At 41.7% G+C, this 23,344-nt stretch overlaps 1 protein-coding gene across 2 annotated transcripts in view; it reads right to left on the bottom strand.

Annotated features, from left to right (window-relative positions):
- The window catches only part of LOC144817766 (putative carboxypeptidase X1), a 268,058-nt gene that overhangs the window by 35,445 nt on the left and 209,269 nt on the right, over positions 1–23,344 (bottom strand). For both annotated transcript variants that reach the window (XM_078674562.1, XM_078674563.1), the window contains exons 8-11: positions 15,482–15,605; positions 13,532–13,728; positions 11,914–12,093; positions 7,534–7,831 (exon numbers count right to left, since the gene is read on the bottom strand). In XM_078674562.1, coding sequence (XP_078530688.1) covers positions 7,534–7,831; positions 11,914–12,093; positions 13,532–13,728; positions 15,482–15,605 — 799 coding nt within the window. The remainder of the gene's footprint in view (positions 1–7,533; positions 7,832–11,913; positions 12,094–13,531; positions 13,729–15,481; positions 15,606–23,344) is intronic.

Here is a 23,344-nt window from a genome sequence, read left to right as displayed (position 1 = left end):
TAGATAGTGGTGGTGCAAACAACTATAATACTGATGGACCAAAGGAGGAAGAAGGAAGTAGATCCCTGAGGGCAGACAATTCTGTTACTGTAATTGGCACTGGGATTAATTGTAGCTTGTCTTCACCCACAATAGTTGGCAACTGTGGGTCAAATGAGGGGCCCTCTTTGATTACATTAGTTTCATGGAATGTGGCGGGGGTGCGTGCAAAAATATGTGACCCAGATTGGAATAGATACATGAACACCTTTGATATCTGTATGCTGCAGGAGACATGGGCTACGGACCAGGTCCATAGAGTGGGATACAAAACATATCAAATAGAGGCTGTCCCTTCACCAAGAGGTCGAGCCGCAGGAGGCCTACTAATATGGACCAGTGTATCTATTAATATCGGTATAAAGATCTTAAATACTGACTCCCTAGATATACTAGGCCTGGAAATAACTATAGAGGACAAAAGGGTGATTAACCTTATAAATGTGTATAATAGTCCTCATCCATCTCATAAGGTGTCGCCATGTATTGAAAAACTGGAGAGTTTTATGGACACCCTAGAGCCTGATGCAAGTGTTATTTTATGCGGGGACATGAATTGTAATTTTGAACCGATCACGGGCATGGTCAATTTGTATGAAGAAGAGGATGTGGCTAATAGGATACCTCTTCTGATTGATAATGGAACCGTCGCTGGGACCACACTAGCCCTTCAGATCACTAGGTTGCTTACAAGCCATGGTCTGAGGGCTTGTAATGGGCGTATGCCTTCTGATAGCCCAAAAGCACCCACCTTTAAGAGGCGAAATTACAAAAGCAACCTTGATTATGTTATCATTTCGTTTGACTTGTGGCAATATACAATTGATTTAAAAGTCAATGAGAGATTTGATAGTGACCATTACCCCCTTGAAACCAGCTTTCTTAAAAACGTATTAAATGGGCAGGGAAATATAGAGGGAGGTGTTACAAATGCACAGTTACCAACACTAGATAACATCATTGTTAGCAACAATAGAAGGGCTGTCAAATGGGCATATATATTGGAAAGAGAGGACCTCCTATCTAATATTTATTGCACCTTAGCAAATACATTTGAATCGTATTGTCCGCTCGGAAGTGAACATGGGGAATTTATTAACCTACACAAATCCTTTTTTAGCCAATTACTAGACCTTTTAACAAAAAGACCAAAAAAAGGGACTGGTATTGCAAATGCTAAACCAGTTGGGAAATCATGGTATAATAAGGAATGCCGTGTTGCCAAAACCGCTTTGATTGAGGCAATTAAAAGAAAAAGTTCCGTAGAAATTAAAGACAAAAGGAAATTATATAATACAACATTGGTAAAAGTAAAATCCTCTTGGGACGACGGAATATGGTCCAGTATGTTACAAGCAGCTAAAATCAAGGACCAGAGTCACTTCTGGGAATTAGTGGCCAAGGGGAACAAACACGAGAAAGGCTCTAGAGAGGTTTTTTTAGACGAGGCCACGTGGGTAAAACATTTTACAAACTTGTACGCAGCTAAAATAAGCGAGGTTGCTCCCTTGGAAGAACCGACTCTTTCAGCCAGCGAACTCACACCCACCGGTAGTCTTTGATTTACACGAAACTGAGTTAGCAATTGCTTCAGTCAAACAAGGGAAGGCACCTGGACTTGACAAAATTCCAGGCGATCTTTATTTGCATAACACTGATGTTTGGGCACCATATTTAAACCATTTATTCAATACTATTGCGGCCGGTGATCAAATGCCAGAAACTTGGGATGGTGCAGAAATTATCACTATTTTTAAAAAGGGGGATAGAGGCGATCCAGCCAATTATTGCCCCATTAGTCTTTTAGACATAACTCAAAAAATATATGCCAGGCATATATTAAATCGTATAAACACGTGGTTAGACGAAGAATTAGTTTTATCAAAATATCAGGCGGGGTTTAGGGAAAAAACTGGGACCATAGATCAGGTTCTAAGGTTATGCTGCTTGTATTGGAAATATGTCATCATCCGCAAGGGCCACTTGTATGTGACCTTTGTAGATTAACGAGCAGCATTTGACCTAATACCTCGTGACCTGCTTTGGAAGTCCTTGGAAAGGCAGGGACTTTCTGGGGAACTTTTAAAACTGGTGATGGGCCTTCACCAGGAAAACTATGCTAAGGTCAGGTGGGGCCCTAACGGGGAACTTACAGACTCAATCCCAATAAAAAGGGGAGTACGCCAGGGATGCGTACTTGCTCCCACACTCTTTTCCCTTTTTGTTAATGACATTGCGGCTTATATGGAGGATTGTGATAATGATTCGCCTCGATTGGGAGGGGAACGTGTACCGTCCCTCCTTTTCGCGGACGACACGATCCTCATTTCACAGACTCCTAGGGGCCTTCAGATCTTAGATAGGTTCCAGCAATATTGTACCTTAAAAGGGTTAGAGATTAACACAAAAAAAACTAAATACATGGCACTAAACCCTCATAAAAGTTTTTTTTAAAACCTAATGTTAAACGGTCATAAGCTTGACTATGAACAGAGTTTTACATACTTAGGGGTATTATTAGATTCGACTATGGGATGGAGACCTCACCTAGAAAAATCTAAAATAGTGTTCAAACAAAACTGTCTCCCAATATTAAAAAGACACAATAAATGTGTGAACAAGGCAGTAACCCCAGCAATAGAGATTTTTAGGTACAAGGTCCAATCAGCTGTTTTGTACGGGGCGGAACTTTGGGGACCAGTATGTAGGAAGACCTTCGAAACACTGGAAAACAAGTTTATCAGGGGATTATTAAAAGTTCCCACTAACACCCCATTGGTACCATTATTCTTAGATCTAAATATCAAGCATACTGACCATCATGCAATGTTGAGACCATTATTATTATGGGTTAGATTATGGACAACCCCCGAATTGATTGACTACAAAAGTGGGTTGAAAGAAGTACTGGACCTAGATAGTGGTAACCGAATTTATTGGTTTAAGCATGTAAATGTAAATTGTAAAATTAAATTGATACTTGTATAGCGCACTACTCACCCGCAAGGGTCTCAAGGCGCTTGTACGAATACCGCTGTGGAACCCATCCTGGCTATCCCTGTGAGGTGTCCACTCCTGGGCACCCCCAAGGTGGAGGCCAGGCATCCTTAGCGTTGTGGGGGCCGTTGTGGAGATTAAGCAAGCTATTGCCCAGAGTTGCAGAGTGGGACTCCATGATTGGAATAGGCACCGAGGCGAGAATTATCAGGTCCGTGGAATTTTTGAGCTCAAGACCCGCCGAGGCGGGGAATTGAACCCTGGTCCCGGGCTAGACCTCTGCATCAGGGTCTGCCGCTCTAACCATTGAGCCACACTTCTCCACTGTAAGAGTGTGGTTATCCAAACTAGGACTAGCGCACTTTTGGAGTGAGCCGGAGTCCTTAATTATGGCTTCCAAGAAAATCGTTAAGTTATCCTTCTGGTCTTATGTGAGCCACGATTCTGCGTATGTTAGGACACACGGCCCTTTAACCGAAACATTCTTAATGGTCAAAAATGTGGCGTGTTTTAAAACATTTCTTGATGAGGTTCAGCGGCCGTTGGCCAAAACCCTATACCTAAAATTCAGATATGGAACACTGAGAACCAAAGCAACAGAGAAAAGCTGGGGGAAGACAAATAGCGACTACTGCACTTTATGTTCTAATAATATAAGGGAAGACGTTTTACACATATTGTTTTTTTGCCCTAGTTATAGCATACCAAGGAAAAAATGGATAAAGCCATTATGTTATATTATTGGCTCTAGATCCCACAAGGAAGCTGGTAGAATTTTAAAAACGGACACCAGCCAAGCAATCGTGTTTGGAATTAGTAGATTTCTTCTGGCTGCAAATTTCATTAGATTAAAAATGTCTCTTCCTTTTTAAACTGTATACCATTCGGACCTGTTCAAACCACGGATTATGTTTTTTAGTTTTATAGGTTTGTAATTTTAAAACTCTATGCCTTGGATGTTATAAATTTTGACTCGATTTAATGACTTTTTAACACTGTATAATGTGTTTTAAACTATTTATTTAAACCCTGTGATAATTCTAAACCATGACAGATTGTTTTAAAACGATGACGCGTAGTATTGATGACTGTTTTTTTGGTATTGTATAATGAATTTTTTTTATTATGTATTATTGTATATCTTTTATGTTGCAATGCAACGAAATAAAGATCATTGAATTGAACTTAATTGTGTGAAATTTTAAGTGGAGTTTCTTGTGTGTTTATTGGGGAATAGGGTGGGAGGTATTTATTATTATTAAAGTAATTATTATTTTTGATATATTTGTGTTTTTTTATTTCTTTCTAAATGTATTAATCATTACTTTATTACAATATTTATTTAAGTTATAAGTATGCTATTTTTAACCTCTACCAAAGCTTTCCCTACTCTTGCACTCTCTAGAGTGGGAATAGTAATTTTTAACCCCACGCTATCGAGCGCTTTCCCTACTGTTGCACTCTCTGGAGTTGGAATAGTAATTGTTACCCCTACGCTATCCAAAGCTTTCCATACTGTTGCACTCATTGGAATGGGAATAGTAATTTTTACCCATAAGCTATCCAGCGCTTTCGCTACTGTTGCGCTCTCTGGAGTGGGAATAGTAATTTGTACCCCTACGCTATCCAGCCCTTTTCCTACTGTTTCACTCTCTGGAGTTGGAATAGTAATTTTTACCCCTAAGCTATCCAACTCTTTCCCTACAGTTGCACTCACTGGTGTGGGAATAGTAATTTTTACCCCTACCCTATCCAGCGTTTTCCCTACTGTTGCACTCACTGGCGTGGGAATAGTAATTTTTACCCCTACACTATCCAGCTCTTTCCCTACTTTTGCACTCTCTGGAGTGGGAATAGTAATGTTTACCACCACGCGATCCAACGCTTTCCCTGCTGTTGCACTTTCTGGAGTGGGAAGTCATTTTTACCCCCACGCAATCCAACACTTTCCCTACTGTTGCACTCTCTGGAGTAGGTTTTTGTAATTTTTACCCGTACACTATTCAAAGCTTTCCCTACTGTTGCACTCTCTGGAGTGGGAATAGTTATCTTTACCCCTGCGCGATCAAACGCTTTCCCTACTGTTGCACTCTCTGGAGTAGGTATAGTAATTTTTACCCGTACGATATCCAACGCTTTCCCTACTGTTACTTTCTGGAGTGGGAATTGTAATATTTACCCCTACGCTAACCAGCGCTTTCCCTACTGTTGCACTCTCTGGAGTGGGAATAGTAGTTTTTACCACTACGCTATCCAAAGTTTTTCCTAATGTTTCACTATGTGGAGTAAGCATATATATAAACGTGTTTAATTTATTTTAGCATTATATGTAATAGGTATTATTTTTATATATGGTTTAATATTTTTAACTATATTTCTTTTAATTATATGTAGTATTTACTTACGTTTTCATTATTATTATGGTATTAAAAAATCTATATTTTTAACATCAATATTTTTGACAATATTTTTTTCTATATATTTTTGTACTTACCTTTATGTAGATTGGACTTATTTCTGACTGCGATATTTCTGTGTCAATATTTTTGTAGGTCGATTTTCTGTCTGTCGATATTTCGTCAGACATTCATCCACATCCACAACTTCAGCATTCTCACCTATGCCAGTGACACACAACGTATAAAGCTGATCTCAAATAAATGCCCCAACATGAGGAACAAAATCACTTCCTGCATATCTGATGTTGCCACCTGGGTGGAGTTAGACTGCCTCGAACTAAACCACTGAACTAAACTCGAACTAAACCACTGACAATACAGAAGAGGTAATCTTCAGTAAGGATGCCTCATCGTGGGACTCCACCTGGTGAACAACGGACCTCAAACCCAAACCCACCGCAGTCCCACAGGCCAGAAACCTCAGTCTCATCGTTGACAAAACTGCACATGTCCGCCCAGATCAATTCCATCACCGCAGCCTGCTGCTACACTCTGAGGATGCCGGGAAAGATCTACAAGTGGAAGTGGCTTCTGAACAACACCAGAAAGACTGTCACCCAGGCCTTCATCACCAACAGACTAGACTATGGGAACTCTCATTACCCAGGAATCACCAAACATCTCCAAGAGGACTGCAAACCATCCATCATGCAGCAGTTCCACACTTGTCCTCAAAGTCTCATGCAGTATACACATCTCACCACAATGGATCGAGCTCTACTGGCTCCTGATACACAAGCCATGCAGTTTCAGATCCTCACACATACATAGCTCAACAAATGCTGAGCTTACCCGAAGAGCTGCATACACTTCCACCAACCATCCATGCACCTCCACTCAGCCGGACTTCTACTAACACACATCCAACGCCTTCACAGAGGCAGAACTGGAGGTCAAGCCTTCTCATACATCACTCCCAAAGCATGGAATGAGCCTCCTAATCTCTTCTTGAATTCTGCAGGAAGCTGAAGACATGGCTGTTTTAGTAAGTCCTCTATTTGCTCCTGGAGCTCTTTCAGTAAGTCATTTCCCCACTCCTGGGGGCTAGCCTCACACACCTGCACAGTTCCAGGATACCCTCACAGGCTACACTGCACTGTAGACATATGCATAATGTAACATTTGCCATATATGCATGGGCTAATGACGGTAATTTGACAGTAAAAGAGGGGCGAGGCGGGAACAACAGAACTGAGATTGAAAAAGCGTTGCAGTTTCAAATTTATTTTTTTGTGTAAATGAGAGACCCAGAAATGTTTAAATGTTTGTTGCCCCTCAAACACAATGTTCAGAAAGTGCTAATGGAAGCGGTCATTTGCATATCCTCGATGACAACAGAGTTGTGTACATGACGTGTGATGCTTCCTTGTCTAAATGTGACTTTATTATCACAAAGGATGTGTATGAAACACAGGAGAAGAATATAGCATGATGCATTGGTTGCAAGACCCCTAATTCCAATGTAGCCGTGAAACACTAGGAGGTGCTCCCTCCTGCTGCTGAATATTGACATCCAGGGCAATGGGTCACTGTCTTCTAGGAAGAAAACAGGCAACATGGTGGTAACAGCTTCATTGAGAAGAACTCGCACACAAACTGTGCGATTACTTCAGAAGAACCAGCAGAGGAAGATGGGTCATCAGGTGGAAAGATACACTCATCCAATCCAAAAAAGAGAGTCAAAGCAAAATGCTTAAGGAGGTGGACAAGAACAGGGAGGAAAGTGAGCGAATCTGGAGCAGATAAGTGAAAAGGACAACAAAGCCATCCCGTCCTACAAGAGGCAGACCAAAAGCCCACTCTAAGTAGATGTTCAAGTATTGAAGACAATACATCATCACACAGCTAAATCCAATTGTAGGAAGACCTCAAAAATGGTTTACATCTTGACTAAGGACTTTTCATAGCTACACAAGTAAGTGTTGGGCTTATCTTCCTATTGTGCTTCCTGAACTTGTTTTATTGTATTAACCTTTATTTGCTGCATTAATCTCTCAATTTGAACGACTATGAAAAGTGAATTTTGTGTTTTACTTACTGCCAGCTACAGTGTGCCAGTCGGCCCCATTGATAATGTTGCCGACTCTTGTAAAATCTTCTGTGTGACAAACTCTTCGGTCTTCCTCCATCATTACGCGGCTAGTGGTGGCATAGGCCGTGGCCAACCAACGGAAAATCGCGTCATCTGCAGTAGGGGTCATCTCCTTTGCCTTCCAGTAGGACCGTGCCATGTCAAAAGGATATGTAACCACTAGCTCTCCACCATGCATGTTAGCACTCAGGACAAATGGAATCTTCTGCATCCAGTCAATCACAGCTCGCGTTTCTGGAGCAACCTGCCACAGAAAGAGGTATAGCGTCAATGCACATTGAGATAGTAGCTGACTGAAGAAAACACAGGACCTGGACAGAGCAGGGCGGAAGATTGGTTGGATCGTGGGTACTCAAAAACATGTTCCCAGGGGCCACAAAATATGGTCTTTGGTGTGTCCAAGGGCCACACTGATGCCCGTGGGATGGGAGTGGTGCTTTGCAGGCTCGGGGTAAGTTGGGTGTTGGGAGGCAAAGCATGCACATAGTGTGGTCACTGAGTCATGGAGTTATTTTGAGGGTTTCAGTCCATACTGTCCTCTGAATTAATTCCTTAGTCTCTAGAATAGATCTGACAATACTGTGCTAAGCATATATGAATCGCTATCCCTTTACCAGCCTTCTTTACCTGCTATCACTGCCTTAGGAAAGTCAAGCACAAAAAAAGAAGAAACTTCGTTATTGGATTTGAATGAAATAGAATTGCACCATGTGAAACCGAAAAAAATTATGATCAATCCTGGCTTCCTCACTTGACCAAACTGTGTGATCCTAGGCAATTGCTTTATTTGACTTTGCCTCCTTTTTCTTCATTCCACATGTGAGAGCACCTTGAAATAATCGTGTTCAGGATATGTACGGTACAACACCTTCTAATGGGTTTGATTTAATTAACTATGATGTTATCCAAGTATAGTAAGAACCGAAGCCACCCAGAAGTTTGACAGGATAACTGACTTGCTTCTTAGTTCACTATTGGCATTGTTGTCTGGGTAGGAGGAGGCATGAATGATTCTATGTTTATTTAAAAAAACTATCCCTTTTAAAAATATTTCTAAATGCACTGATACAATCCTATGTACTAAGGTGAAACGCTTCTGCATGTTAATGAAAAAACATTTTGAATTTTGAAGAGTGTCATTTTTAAGCATGTCTGTTGCAAGATGTCTTTCAAAAGAATGTGTTCCGAAAGTTAAGTGGTGCAGGGAACTTTTTTTTTGCTTCTGTTCTTTTACTTCGGTTATCAAATGCTTGTCCGTTTATTTCTTATCTTTATGAAAATTAGTACTCTCTTAAGTAAACAGGGGCTGCTGCTCACCAAGGGGCAACATGTGAAGGTCAGCCGCCCTCGGGCCGTACTTTGAGTATCATGGGTTAGATGAGTGTGTGGAGTATTTCTATGTCATGAACCTAGCCGCAAGGCAGCAGATGGCAGTACACAGTCTATATTAGAACATTGGAATGTTGGGCGAGCCATTGAAAACAATGGGGTGCTCTGGGCTTATAATGGCTGGTATAAGCCTGGAGCTCTAACATTCCAATGTTTGTTTGTTCACAGCTCTGGCTGTGAACAAAAGCTTCAGGGAGCCTGAGGGGATCCCAATCCACCCACACTCCCATAAGGCTGTGTTCTTTTTTGTTAGTACATTCTGCTCTCTAGTGGCAGAATGTTCTAATAGCCTTATAGCCCTTCGTAGCTGGGCTATGCCAGCTATTAAAGTCCCTCTCCCTTGTTAAAGGCCCTCGCCTTCGGCTCGGGTCTTTAACGCTGGAGAGGGCCTTTAATAGCCGGTATAGCCCTCTACGGCGGGCTATATGCTATAAAGAGATTGTAGGGTATGCTGGATTCTTAGAGTAAACATTGGCAGTTACTTTGCGCTGATAAGGAAGATGGTGCAAAACGTTAATAGGGGCTAGCAAAGACAACACGGGCAGGCTTTAAAAAAGGATGTGTTAGAGCTTGTGGAAATAGGAAAGGTTATTTCACTTAAGGAAGGCATGATCATGGTGGAATTTCAGGAATCAACCTGTGATCATTTATTATATAACAGTTACACATACAGGATAGAGAGACACTACATTGCTATCCTTGTTTCCTAGAGAACAGAAAAATCACATAATGTTGGGCAAGTTAGATTATATACTTCTGCTTCCAACTGTACATTTGTGTACTGAAAATATGTTAAAACCTGTTTAAGCCTACTGCTCTGGGTTTTGGTATCTGGTCTCAACCAGACCCACAACAATGTTCTTTGTATAGCTCCTGCATTTCGAGATGTTGCCTCAATGAACTACTGTGGAGATGGTACGGAGACAGGACTGTCCACTCTGATTCGTAGTGATGTAGCATAGCCCACGAACAGTAACAAAATCAGACATGGGAGCGAGAGTTGGCGACTCTAGGTACAGAGGGGCAGATTTACAAGCCCCTTGCGCCACCAGTGCATCGCGTTGTGCGACGCACCGGTGGTGCAACCTTCTGAGTGATATTTACAAGCACAGGTAAAGCCACCCTCCGTGAATTTACCTGTGCTTTAAATATTGCCCCTTTTCACGCAACACTTTGCGTGTTAGAGGCGTGACATGAGTGTTGCTGTGGGTGTTCCCATGCTGCACCCATGTCCACTGATGCATATCCAGATTTACAAGGAACCATACATCTGGAAATGCGTCAGAATGCTATGCCATCCTAGGGGTGGTATAGGGAGGTGCAACGAGGAGAAATGTTTTAATTTATTCCCATTGCTTTCCTCTTTCAATGTGTGCTGCATTCTACAGCATGCATTGGAAGAGGAAATCACCTCAAATTATTGTTTTTGTGCAGGAAGGTCCTCCGTCCTGCACAAAAACAATCTCCCCACAACGCAGGCATCCTTACACCACGGTGCAAGGGTGCCTGCATCGGCGCATGGCAGCAGTTTGTGCACCAGGGCAGAGGGAAGCACAGAGATGCAATATATTGTTGTAAATATGTTGGTTCCCTGTGCTTCCAAACTAACGCAGCGCTGCAAAGCAAAATGACTTGCTGCACCGCGCTGCGTTAGTTTCTTGTAAATCTGCCCTAAAGTACTTTCCTCAGGCCTTTTTCATTCAGTTTAGCCTACAGACCAACCAGCATAGGTGCTTGACCAATGAAAGAAACTCCATAATTAAATGATGTATAATCCAATAAAGGATTGTGCAGCCAGGGAGAGTCATCACTCAGTTCACTGCACTTGTAGCCATTTATTTCTCAGGAAGACCTTCTCTCGGTTCTAGTAAGGGATAAAGAGGGCTTTCTGGTGTTCTGTTCCTATGCCCCTGTAAACCCTGAGCTGGCTTAGGACTTCCACAGAGTTTAGATCACCAAAAGCTTCAAGGGAGTTGTGTAGGGCTTCAGCAAAGGCCTTCAGGCTACTTGTTCTGCTAGCATGGTAGCAAAGGAAGTGGTGTAGGTCTAGGCCTAAATGTGTTCACCAAGCTGGGGCAAACCCCACTTAAAGTTCTGGTAGTGGGGCAAAGATACTCTACCAATCAAATTCGATGCACCCTTCAAATCTAAAGTCAGACTGGAGCAAAGGAGAGGTGTTATTCCTGAGTCGATGCATAGTTGGAAAGTAGATCAATACCAACAAGAACATTTGTTAGTTGGTATTCACAAATGTTCCTGAAGTCCATAGCCACCCAGGAAAACAGAATTGATACCCTTCGATGAGCAGAACTATTCCCCTTTCCAAGTAATGTGAGGACACTGAAATGTCATAAAAATAGAAGGGAAGTGATTTCTCTGTGAAAGATAGTTAAGACCTCCCTACATACTCCATTCAGTATTGCATTCATTATGGTGCATGCTTAAGTCTGTTATGCATAGATCTGCATCTTCAGTGGGATTCATATCTACAGTGAAGGTTTGCTTTATTTGTCGTATATAAAGATGTCCACATAAAGATCAAGAGGACAGATGGATACAGAGAAGTCAGAGATTCTGGGACTCCCAAAACCTTGTAAAGCAATATGCTGCAATATGCTGCAGTGCTTAGTGAATATTCTATTCCTTTAAGACTCTGGATTCTACCATGAAACTTTCAGTTCACATGATATGGGAACACCATAGTTCATGTGTCTGAGATTCATGACTGCATTGCCACTGCGTATTTGTGACCCAATGTATTGTGACACTGTGAAGTACACAATAAGTGTATCCTGCTTTATCCTATAGAAAATGGTGGTGGTCTGTCTAATTGGAAGTCAGGAGTTTGCCCAAAATATCACTGTACTGTGATGCTGCCACACATCTAGGTATTTAAGGTCCGAAGGGTTAAAGTGTGCTGATGTTTGCAGTACTTACCGTTGCATTGGCCATGGTGTAATACTCTGGGATCGGAATATAATGGTTGGGGAATGCTTCCGGGGCCAGCTCATTGTCCTCAGCATCCCACAGTGGGGTGTTCAGATCAGCAAAGTTGTGGTTTAGATCATAGCCCTGGTAGGTCCAACGGCCGTTTGCCCAGCCCGACAGCTCTGACCCCTAAGGATGTAAAATAAAATAACTTAAGAAACAATCATTCACCTTTCTCCCGCTGCATGCACTGCTTTCACCCACCCAATCCACTGAATGTATATGGATGCAAAACTACATTTAGTTTCTGCAAAATGCACTTCTTAAAAGAGCTCTGGTTATGAACATTCCTTGAGTTTTCCGAGCAGAGGTTGCCCAAATCTGTAACACCCCAGAAGCTCTTCATGACTCTTAGGTTAAGTCACCTCTGGTACTGTCTGTCTTAACGTCCTTCAAACCTTCATAAACATCTAAGATTCTCAGCCTGGTTGACAAGCCAGAAGCATCCAACTCTCCTGGGCCTTGTTCAGCTGCATGCTTCAAACAGTTCTTCTCTACTCAAGTTTTCCAACTCTCTCTTGACAATGATCAGTGCATGTCTCTTCTCTTACTCCCGGTCCTGTGAAACACTGTAATCACCACCCCCTGAAAAACAATCTCCTGATTCAAGGATGCAGCCGAATTAATGACCTACCTGTTATCAGCTATGGCCTCACCATTTCAGTTACCTGAGACGTCAAAAAACGGCCACCCTCCCCACCCCCAAAACTTCTTCCAACTCTTCTACAGAGCATTCCTCTGCTGCCTGTGCTCTCTTGGCTTTCAGATTGGGGAAAGTGGCTACAAATCCAGGTCATTCACCCATACCCCACTTGGCAGAACCAAGGGGGGAGGGTCTACTTTCAGCACTGATCCAGAAGTTGTGAATGAAGAACAATACTAAACAGAAATGTGCAATGCCCTGCAGAATGCATTTCAGCTGAGCTCAGACTTACTTCATAGCTCATAAATGCCATAAAATCGTCTTTTCAGCACAGTTTACCTACAGACTGCACATTTGTCTTTCACAGCACATTCCAACCAAAAGTTACCAATGTGGTCTAGGGGGGAGATACGTGCACCTGGAAGGTAAGAAGGCAATAATTAGCTGTTAATGCCCATCAAGGAAGGCTGATGAAGTTATTAACATGCACTCTTTGAAATAAGTGAGCCACACCCCTGACAAGTGTCTCTGTCCTACACGTCTGCCTGCAGGATTGCACTTCCTGAAGATGTCGCTGCTGTCCCCAAATACCTGCAGTGTAATGCACTTTTTACCCCACACCCAGCTGCCCTTCCCACCAGCACTCAGATACTTCACCATTGCACAATGGTGGCCCCTTCACTCCTGCAGTGCACAACCTTTCATCCAGCTGAAGATGAAGGCTACTAAAATGAATGTCTGAAATAGCTGAATTATGTGATTCCTGTTACATTGTATAATTTGTAGACATTGTTGTTGAATTCTGCTTTTGCCAGTCAATGTGTATTATTATTGCATGTTCAGAGTAAATCTTGACCAGAAAACCTCAGTCACACTGCCCTTGGAATGAGAGCCTCAAGAGCTTTTCCTGGATGTAGTGCCTACCAGCTTGTACGCAGTCTCATATCCATCAGGGTTCATAGAGGGGAGCAGGTGAATCCGAGTTTCTGTCACCAGTCGCACAATACGTGGGTTTCCTTTCTTGAACTCTTGGCAAAAGTACTCCATCAGGTTCAGCATCAGCTCCCGACCCACAACCTCATTCCCATGCATTCCTGCCACATAGCGGAACTCTGGCTCACCTGCAGAGTAGACAAAAATATCAGTTTACCAATGGGCAGCCATCATGATACCAATGGGCAGCCATCTTGATACCAATGGCAGCCATCTTGATACCAGTGGGCAGCCATCTTGATACCAGTGAGCAGCCATCTTGATACTAGTGGGCAACTATCTTGCAGAAAGAGTCCAGGTGCGTAAGTGAAAGGAAAACAGAAACCAATATGTGAGGAGGGACATGTGACGCATACAATGTGTGGAAAAAAGCATAACGTAGAAAGGATAAAAAAACATTTTCTAGAACGAAATAGATAGGTGAGAAAAAGACAACAATTTCAAACAGCAAATGTAGCTTGATTGCAGTCAAAATGAGTTGAAAACCAGACGGGGTGCGAGTGATGGTAGTAATAACAAACAAATCAGACAACTGAGAGAAAGTAATATTAAAGTAGAGGAATGAGATGGAAGAAATACAATGTGATGAAATTTTAAAGGAAAAAATATACAATGGGGTAACAGTGAAATAAGTAAGATAATGGTGAAGTTAACATTGAGAGGAGGAAGTTATTTTCAAAGAAAATTGAAAAACATTGGAGAAATAAAAATAAAAGGAGGACAACTAGCTCAAAAGAAAATGTATAGCATTAGTACGATCCAGGGCCCGATTACGAGTTTGGAGGTCCATGGTACCGCCAAACACGTGGTGGCGGTCCACCCACCGTATTACAAGTACGGTCGTTGGACCACCACTGAACCGCTGCTACTGCTGGGATCCTTGATCCAGTGGCAGAGGCGCAGAGGTCTGAGGAAGTAATGTGATGGCGCTGCCGCTGCAGTACATTACAAGTTTCCTCGCTACCCTCTTTTTCATGGCAGTAAGCCCCCCTTGAAAAGGGTGGTGGTGAGGAAACTAATGGGGCCCTCATAGGCCCCCTGTCTCCTATGTTCCTGGGGTTGCATGCAGGGGGCACATGTTGTGCCCCTTGTATCTTTGTCCCCCTCTTCCTGCACAGAACAAAATGCACCACATTGTGCATTTCTTTCCACGCTGAAATGGGCTGTGGTTATCTCACGGCAGTGCATGTCTAAGGCACACCTATGTACCTTAGATACGCACTGATGAGGGACTGCTGCCGCAGCACTGCCCATCTTGGATTCCAATCATAACTTACATGTTAAATAAATAAGGGGGCCAATTAGGCCAGATGGTAACAATATCTTTATACAGCTACCAGATTAATGGACAGTGGCGGCTCGCAGAGGGAGTGCTGTGGGGTGATGGGGCAGTGCCGGGGAGGGACAGGGTGGGGCGGTAGTGGAGTCGGACGCACCACGGTCAGGAGCACAGTAAGTAAATAAATAAATAAAACTATTTACCTTGCGCTCACTGCATCCCCAACTCGGCGAAGCAGCGAGCGCAAGGTAAATAGTTTTATTTATTTATTTACTTACTTTACTCCTGGCCGTCGTACGTCCGACTCCACTACAACACCCACCCCTCCCCCTTCCCCACCCTGCCCTACCACCTCGCAGCACTCCCTGTGCGAGCCACCACTGTTAATGGACTCTACCAAGCTAACTTGAAACCCCAAAAATAAAATTGAAACTGAGAAAGTATGTTGTGAAGAAGAGATGCCTTAACTCAAACACAGCTTCAAGAGCACCTGCACTAACTGAGGACAATTTGGGGGAAAGGCCTGACAAAGTTTAGTATGAGTCTTTGAAAAATATAACCGTCCAGTTGCCAATGAATGGTTTTGCAAGCAGGACCCTCACCAAGCTCGTGTTCTCCGGGGTTGTCAGATATTTCTATTGCATACATTTTCAGGCCCAGGTAGCTCTTCCCAATGCTGTACACACGGGTGATGTTTGGACACTCCTCGTTTACCATCTTCATTAACTATACAAAATAAAGAAGCAAACAACATAGAATTGGCTGGAGGAAATATGAAACATCTACTAGATTAAATAGAATGCTAAAGTACCAACAAGTTGACCTGTAGTGCAAATCCACCAAGTGTTTACACTGTTACATGACATTAGACAGCGAGTAGAATCACCTTATTTGATAAGTTTTACATTTCAAGACCTGGCCAGTCCCCACCACCTTGTTTCATGCTATTGACCACTCAAAACCTTTCTCGTCCTATATGACCTCAAAGTATCATTCAGATTTCTGTCTAACTTGTGTAAACATCCCTGTATTCATTACTTTCTCTATTTTGTATGTATGCAGCCTGGAAATGGAGGCAAATTATATATTTCTATTCTACATAGTAAGTGTTGGCCCCTAAACAGTAATCTGGACATACCAAGGTCTTTACTTAGTCATGTAGAGGGTTTGGTCTTCGGGTCTCATGGCAGGTGCCTAGAAGTCGGCAATTGTTGAGCTTTGGAAACCTAACCTTTGAGGGTATCGAGGTGTCGAGGTAAAGACACTATGAGCCCGATTACGAGTTTCGGCGGTGAGGGAGTGGGCGGTACTGCACCGCTGCGCCCCTGCACCACAGAGAATTGCCACCATCTGCCCACCAGATCACAAGTAGATTACAAATTACAATACACACAAGAAATACTAATTTCAGGACAGATTGTGGATGAGTGGGGAATCTGAGATAAAGGAATTAATTACCACAGTGAAAAAAAGCTGAATTAATTGGCAAATGTGCTAAGGCTGGGTTGAGGATGACGAGTGAAATGATGATGTCTGTAAAGTTAAGAAAAGAAAATATGGAAAGGCCAAGGACCCAGATAGTATGTCATTTGAGAAGCAAGAGCAGAGTATAGCAAAGTTTTCGATATGCCTAATAAGTGCTTTAGGCGTGGCAGTTCGGAGAATTTAGCTTACAGCAAAAATGTCTGGCACACAATCAGAAATGTTCTGCTTGTGATGATGTGAGACACTTTTGCAGAGTATACCACAAGTAAAAGTGTGGTCAGGCTAAAATATGTCAGTGAGGAAGATTGGGGAAATTCAAGTGACATCAACAACAGTAAGGATGAGGGTTGTGTGTTAAGAGTGGAGATGTTGGTAGTAGGTGGTGTGATGAAAAAGAAACAGATGTGTGAAGTGACTTTAGGTGGAGTTAGGATAAACATTGGAGCAGGCTATGGCTCAAGGTACAACATAGCAAACAACTATTTATTGTAGAGTAAATTTGTGAGTGTTGAGTAAAGAGCTGGAGATGACTGACATTAGCACAGAAAACTTTACAGGGGAAACTATTGAAATGTTAGTATACAGACAATTATTATTCGAGTCTAAAAACAGGAAGGGAGGGCAATTTAGGTGTGGCCATTGTAGTGTAGTTCCTATATTTCCAATCGGATCTGCACATTGGAATAATATATCCTATAGATTAGATGTAGGACTACGGTCAACTAGGTCTCTATCGAATATACTAAACTTAATTGTGTGTGTGCCAGCTAACTCAGATGTCACTAGAAACTTTATCGAAGGGATTAGTTTCTGACAACCGCATAAATATTACAACTTTGTTTCCCAAGAAAAAGAATATATCTCTCAGAGTCGCAGAAACAATAGATAAGTATTTCACTCAGTCTATCGTGCATGCTTCGTTTCTACAGAGTTGTAGAGAAATAGTGAGACAGGCGTTTTCGATAAAAGGGTTTATTGAACAGTCTTCTTTCTCATGCAAGAGAGGTGAAATGCTACAATCGTTATGCAGACTGCAAAGTATAATGCGTACAGCGTAAACAATAATATGAAATAATACTGTAAGAGCATTGTATGGTTTCTAAGCCATATAAAAATACATACATAAATAACATTGACTAAAATACTCAACTGGTGCTTCTAAAATACGCCCACCCCAATGCACCTAACCTAAGTCTAGTACGCGGTAAGAAGTAAGTATTGTGTAGCATAGGTTTTGTTTTTGACAATAATCTACCAAAGGTTTCTCTAGGTTCTAATCAGCTCCAAACCTTGGTTAGAATGAAGGAGGTCTGGTATCTCTGTCTCCGTACTCGATTTCCCAACACCCCACAAGGAGAGCCGGTAACACTGGAGCTGGATTCTCGACAGGAGAAGGGCAGCTTCTTGATCAGTGCATCAGCTGGAGAGTCGGCTTTCTTCTGCACTTGCTGTAGTGAGCTGCGTCGGGCAAGTAGGTCTTCGGACTTCTCCGAACCACCGTATCTTCCTAGAGCAAGTGTAGTTATATTTATATCTTGAAGGTGTTTAGGAATGCCATAGTTTGACGTAAAGTCGGGCATATGAATGTCAGGAAAGAACCCCTAGGGAATAGCTGTTCTTTGTAAAGTGACTGAGTACTTGGACAAATTAATATTCAAGCAAGGGGGAGTTCCCTAACTGCTTAAGCTGGTTTTCCAAGAAGTCGTCGTGACGTTTGGTACGGGTGGAAGTAGCCATGCCTGTATTTGGGTAGCATGGGCTATGCCTAAATAAGGGCTTGATTCCTATGCCTATATAAGGGCAATGTGAATTGTACCTATATAAGGGCATGAATCGGGAAAACTCACTCGGAGCTTAAAGCGCCGCACAACACCATGAATGGACCAACTGTGTTGGGGAGGATAGACCAAGGAGCATTAGCATGGTACTAGACCCCAGTAGCCCTGAACCCGTGAAAGAAGATGATGTTGGGCAATTGGTGTTATAAATGTGCCCTAAATTTAGTATTTTGTATGAGTTCAACGACAAAACTATCTATTCCATGTGTGCACAAGGTGAGAAATATTTCTATATATACAAAGGAAACAATGCGTAAGAATTCCAGAAACTACAGGTGCTGGGATATTAAAACCATTGGAATCCTGAGATTGGGTGGCACCCTTGGTGGTGGTACATCCTGCTAAGGCAAAGGTGAGATTGTATGTGAAATTGAGAGATCTAAATAAAAACATGTCAGGAGCCAGATTCCTATTGCCCAGAATGAATTGATGGCCATCACAAAAGGGAGTACATGGTTTTCCACTATTGATTTAACAAAAGCCAACCACCAAGTCACATTAGCGACTATGAGACTCACCACATTCATCACACATGTGGGGTGTAATTTATTCCTCCGAGTATCTTTCGGATTGGCCTCTGTGGTCACTATCATCCAAAGGCTCCTGAATGAAACTTCCAAGGAGGTGAAGGACGTGATTTTCATCAAACATGACATATTAGTTATTGGATGAAAGAAAATCAGAGCATGGCACGAACTCGAGGAGGTCCTTTGTATTTTGAAAAAAAAAGGTTCTGCTGTAAACTATAGTAAATGTAGGGGTGCCAAAAATAATGTAACTTACTTAGGCAATACAATTGAAAGTGATGGTATAAAGCCTGAGAAAGTGCTTGAGGAAGCTATAATTGATGCCTCACAGGTGGAGAGCAAAGATGATTAGAACGTCTTGTGACTTGAAGAATATTATGAAAAATTGTTGAACATTTTTCATAGAAAACATATCGTATCAGGCAATTATAGAAAAACAGGATGAAACTTGCATGGCCCCAGGAAAGTTAGGATGCTTTTTGCAAATTGAAGAAAGCTGTTAGGACAGATCCTTCCCAGAGAAGGTCAAGAAGATGCTAAACCATGCAAAGCAGTGTTTAAATCCTGCTATCAATCCAAACATGGAGTGAAGGACCTAATGTTGGAGGTAGGAGATTTGGTCTGTGGCAGAGCGAAGAAGGATGAAAGTAAGTATGTACATCATTTGACTGTCAAGAATGTGATGTACAATTCTGCACTGCTAAAATGAGGGAAGGGAATGGCATGTATTGCTTATACAAGTATAGGGAGTAGAGGAAGAGTACAACCATTGGAAGTTGCAGCAAGAAAATTCTGAATGGTTGTAAGATAAAGCAGCATGTGTCACCTACTGAAGAAATGAGGAAATGGGTTAGGGGTTTTCCCCGATGCTTTGGTTGAGAGTGCTATGAAGGGAGGATGTTATGTGAGTTAAAATGAGAATATGAAGACAAGCAAGTTTGGAAGAGGGATTTCAAAGCCAGGAATATTGGAAGATTTTGTTTTTCGGGCCTAGTATATTCACTAGATTCTTCCAGTAGGCTTTGCTCATGTTCATTTGGATTTTTCTCGTAATGTATGTTAGACAATGGTGCAGTCAAGCAAGTTTCATAATTATTTATTTGTATACTCAATTGTCTGTTCCTGCATGTAACTTAATATATTTATTTTCCTATTTGTGTGTCCTTTGTCAGGGGGAAGTTGTGTTTTGTTGGGGTATTCTTCTGTGTATGGACCTCTGGGGCTGCCATAGTCTCTAAGAAGGCCTGGTTCTATTTCAGGTGGAATGTACCTGAACGTCCTGTCCTGTGGCAGTTGCTGCCGACAAACCGGAGGAGGCACACTGCTGTTCCTTGATTCAGTACTGAATCTACTTGGTAACACCGCTACTCAACTGTGTGTAGTGCGTTCACCAGAGGACAGAGGCTGCTGGAAGAAATGATGATGGTGGGTCAGTCATGGACCAAACAAACTCCAAAGGGCCAATCCTGGGTTAATCAAAACAGCCAAGAAACTCCCTCATGACCTATATGTACTTTTACCACAGGAGATGCCTCTAATGACACTGGCATACACAAAACATATCTTCACTTTTTTGGGGCTTTACTCATTTATTTTATTTTTGAAATTCTTTTTTTCTTTCATATTTCTTTATATCATTTTACTAAATACAGAAAGACATTTCATATGTATTATACAAAACTTTTTGAATTCAGACCATAAATATACATTTCATACATTAATTACACAAATTCATATATTCTAAAAACAAAAGCCCATTCAGCTAAACCAGGCAGAGAACCCAAAAACACACACACTCACAACATACCATGGCCATTTTCTCCTAATTTAGATCAAACAACTATGGTTGTATACTGGACGACAGATATAATGCGACAGGATGTTTAGTGGATGCTTTGAAGTGATGCATGTTTAGAATGTATGTTGTGAGTGTGTGTGTTTTTGGGTTCTCTACCTGGTTTAGCAGAATGGGCTTTTGTTTTTAGAATATATGAATTTGTGTAATTAATGTATGAAATGTATATTTATGGTCTGAATTCAAAAAGTTTTGTATAATACATATGAAATGTCTTTCTGTATTTAGTAAAATGTTATAAAGAAATATGAAAGAAAAAAAGATTTTCAAAAATATAATAAATGAGTAAATCCAAAAAAAAGTGAAGATATGTTTTGTGTATGCCAGTGTCATTAGAGGCATCTCCTGTGGTAAAAGTATATATAGGTCATGAGGGAGTTTCTTGGCTGTTTTGGTTTATTTCTTCCCCTCTACTCCCTGACCTGAAGTAAATTTGAGAGGGGGTCCCTACTCTTATCTATTCCAATCCTGGGTTAATTGCATTCATTGTTTGACGCAGTGATTCTTCACTTTCGGCTTCAGTGGACCCCCAGTGAATCACTACTGCAAGTCAGGGACCCTGGCTAAAGCAATTCCAATTTGAACCTCAAAACAATAAAGAAAAATAACAAGCACACGTCAATCATACACAAATTATGAAATAGTTAATTTAATTCTTAAAAACAAAAAAGGTACAAAAATCAAAATTTTAATGGGAAGGTTAGACATTTTGAAAATGTGGTTTTATTTCTAAAAGTTAAAGGGATATGCTACACTTGCCTTTTTGGCTCCTAATTCATGCTTTCTTTCTGTTGCCGCACACCAGTGATTCAATAGAGCCCAATAATCATCTGTACTAGATTCCATCTGCTGTACTCGCACTGCTCCCATGATTCAAGTTAAGGATACCAACTACATTTTTAGCCGCCATTTTTAAATTAATTCAGATTAACAGAACATTTTTAAATGTTCCATTTTATATTTGTATTTCTTATGTATATAAACACTTTACTAATCTGCTAACATAATTTAATTTTCTTAACAGTTGCAGAGCTCCTGAGTAAGTCTGTGGATCGCAGGTGAAGACTGCTGGTTTAAAGCAATATCTGCATGAAACTTGAACCTCTGTTCAAACTGACACTAGAGAGAGTGGGAATGTGGTTTCTTCAGAAGTGGGAAACTGGAGAGATGGAAATAGGCTGCCATTAGGTCTTGACATTTTAGGTTCTCAGAAAAAGATGGCTATGAATCTTCAGACCCTGCCTTTTCTTTTCTGTTGGGTGACAGATTGGAGTCTTGTTAGCAGGTATGCAGGAACCACCACCCAACTCATGAAAAGACTCCATATGATACAGAACTTAGCAGCCAGACTCATCCTCAACCTGCCCAAACAGATCCATCTACCCAATACGTCAGGAACCTCCACTGGCTCCCCATCCAGAAAAGATGCCAATTCAAGATGCTGATACATGCTTACAAAACCTTCCACGACCAAGGACCTTCATTCATTAACCACCACCTGAACTTCCTCCAAACCTCCAGAGACCTTCGCTCAACCTCCCTCGCACAGACACCTCCCATCCGCCGAATCTTCAGTGGGAGTCATTCCTTCACCTACTTCGCCACCTCCCCCTCCATCCCCGATCAGCATCCTCTCTGGCGGAATTCAGGAAGACACTCAAGATCTGGCTTTTCGACTGAGCCCAGCATCCTAGCGCCTGGATACCCTTGCGAGTAATAAGCTGCGCTCTACGAATACGGATTGATTGTTTGCTAAAACTGTAATCCAAAGTGCACATGTGGAGTGCACTAGGGAAAGTGCTTATATTTGCAATTGTATAAGCAAGGTCCAAGTGCAATGTTGGGGGTTGAGATTTAACTATTCTAATTCCAATCCCTCAAAAAGTGCACATCATGGGGCGCGAGGGGAGTGGAGTCAGATCTACTATTCAAACTCCAAACTCTAACACATAAATAAATAATATTTATTTTTTGAAACATCCAAATCAAAAATATTTAACATTATAAAAACAAAATGATTTCAAGTAAAACTATTTAAATTTGAAACACTGCTGACTCGATCTCCAAATACCCCAAAATAACCAAAAATGTAATAACAATAAAAAAACAACATGCACTTTCACTTAGTTTCAATTAAATGTAAATGTAAATGTATAGGCATTTATATAGCGCTCTACTTACCCGTAGGGTCCCAAGGCGCTTCGACCGCTGCGAAACCCTTCCTGGCTTCCCTGAGAGATGGTCCCTTAATGGGTATCTCCAGGGTGAGACCAGGCATCCCCGGCGGTCTGGTGGGGCCGTTAGTGAAGATGAGGCAAGCTAATGCCCAGAGTTGCCGAGTGTGAACGCTGATCAGAGTGGGCACCGAGGTGAGAGAATTATCGAGTCCGCTGACCCTGGTCCAGAAACCTGCCGCACCGGGAATCGAACCCTGGTCCCGGGCCGTCCTCTGCTCTCGGGTCTGCCGCCTCTAACCAGTGAGCCACACTACTTCACTGTATGCAAGTATGCAATGGAAGTGGTCTACAAGTGTACAACAGTGAATTGCAATCATTTTATACGTGCAAAAGTTCTAGCCCTTTAAAGACTGTATCTCAATGTTTTATTTTAAAATGGTAATAAAAAAAGATTTAAAAAAAACAATAAACACAACAATAAAATACAAAAAGTAAATCCATTAAAAGCTAAAAATATTTGCAAATCTAAACATACTAATAAAACATGTTACAAAATTAACTAAAACTATATTCAGTCCCACAA

The sequence above is a fragment of the Lissotriton helveticus genome, chromosome 2_1 (genome assembly GCF_964261635.1).
Source record: "Lissotriton helveticus chromosome 2_1, aLisHel1.1, whole genome shotgun sequence".
Classification (NCBI taxonomy): Eukaryota; Metazoa; Chordata; class Amphibia; order Caudata; family Salamandridae; genus Lissotriton; species Lissotriton helveticus.
Note: the sequence above shows the minus strand (reverse complement) of the source record. Positions and strands in the feature narration are given on the sequence as shown.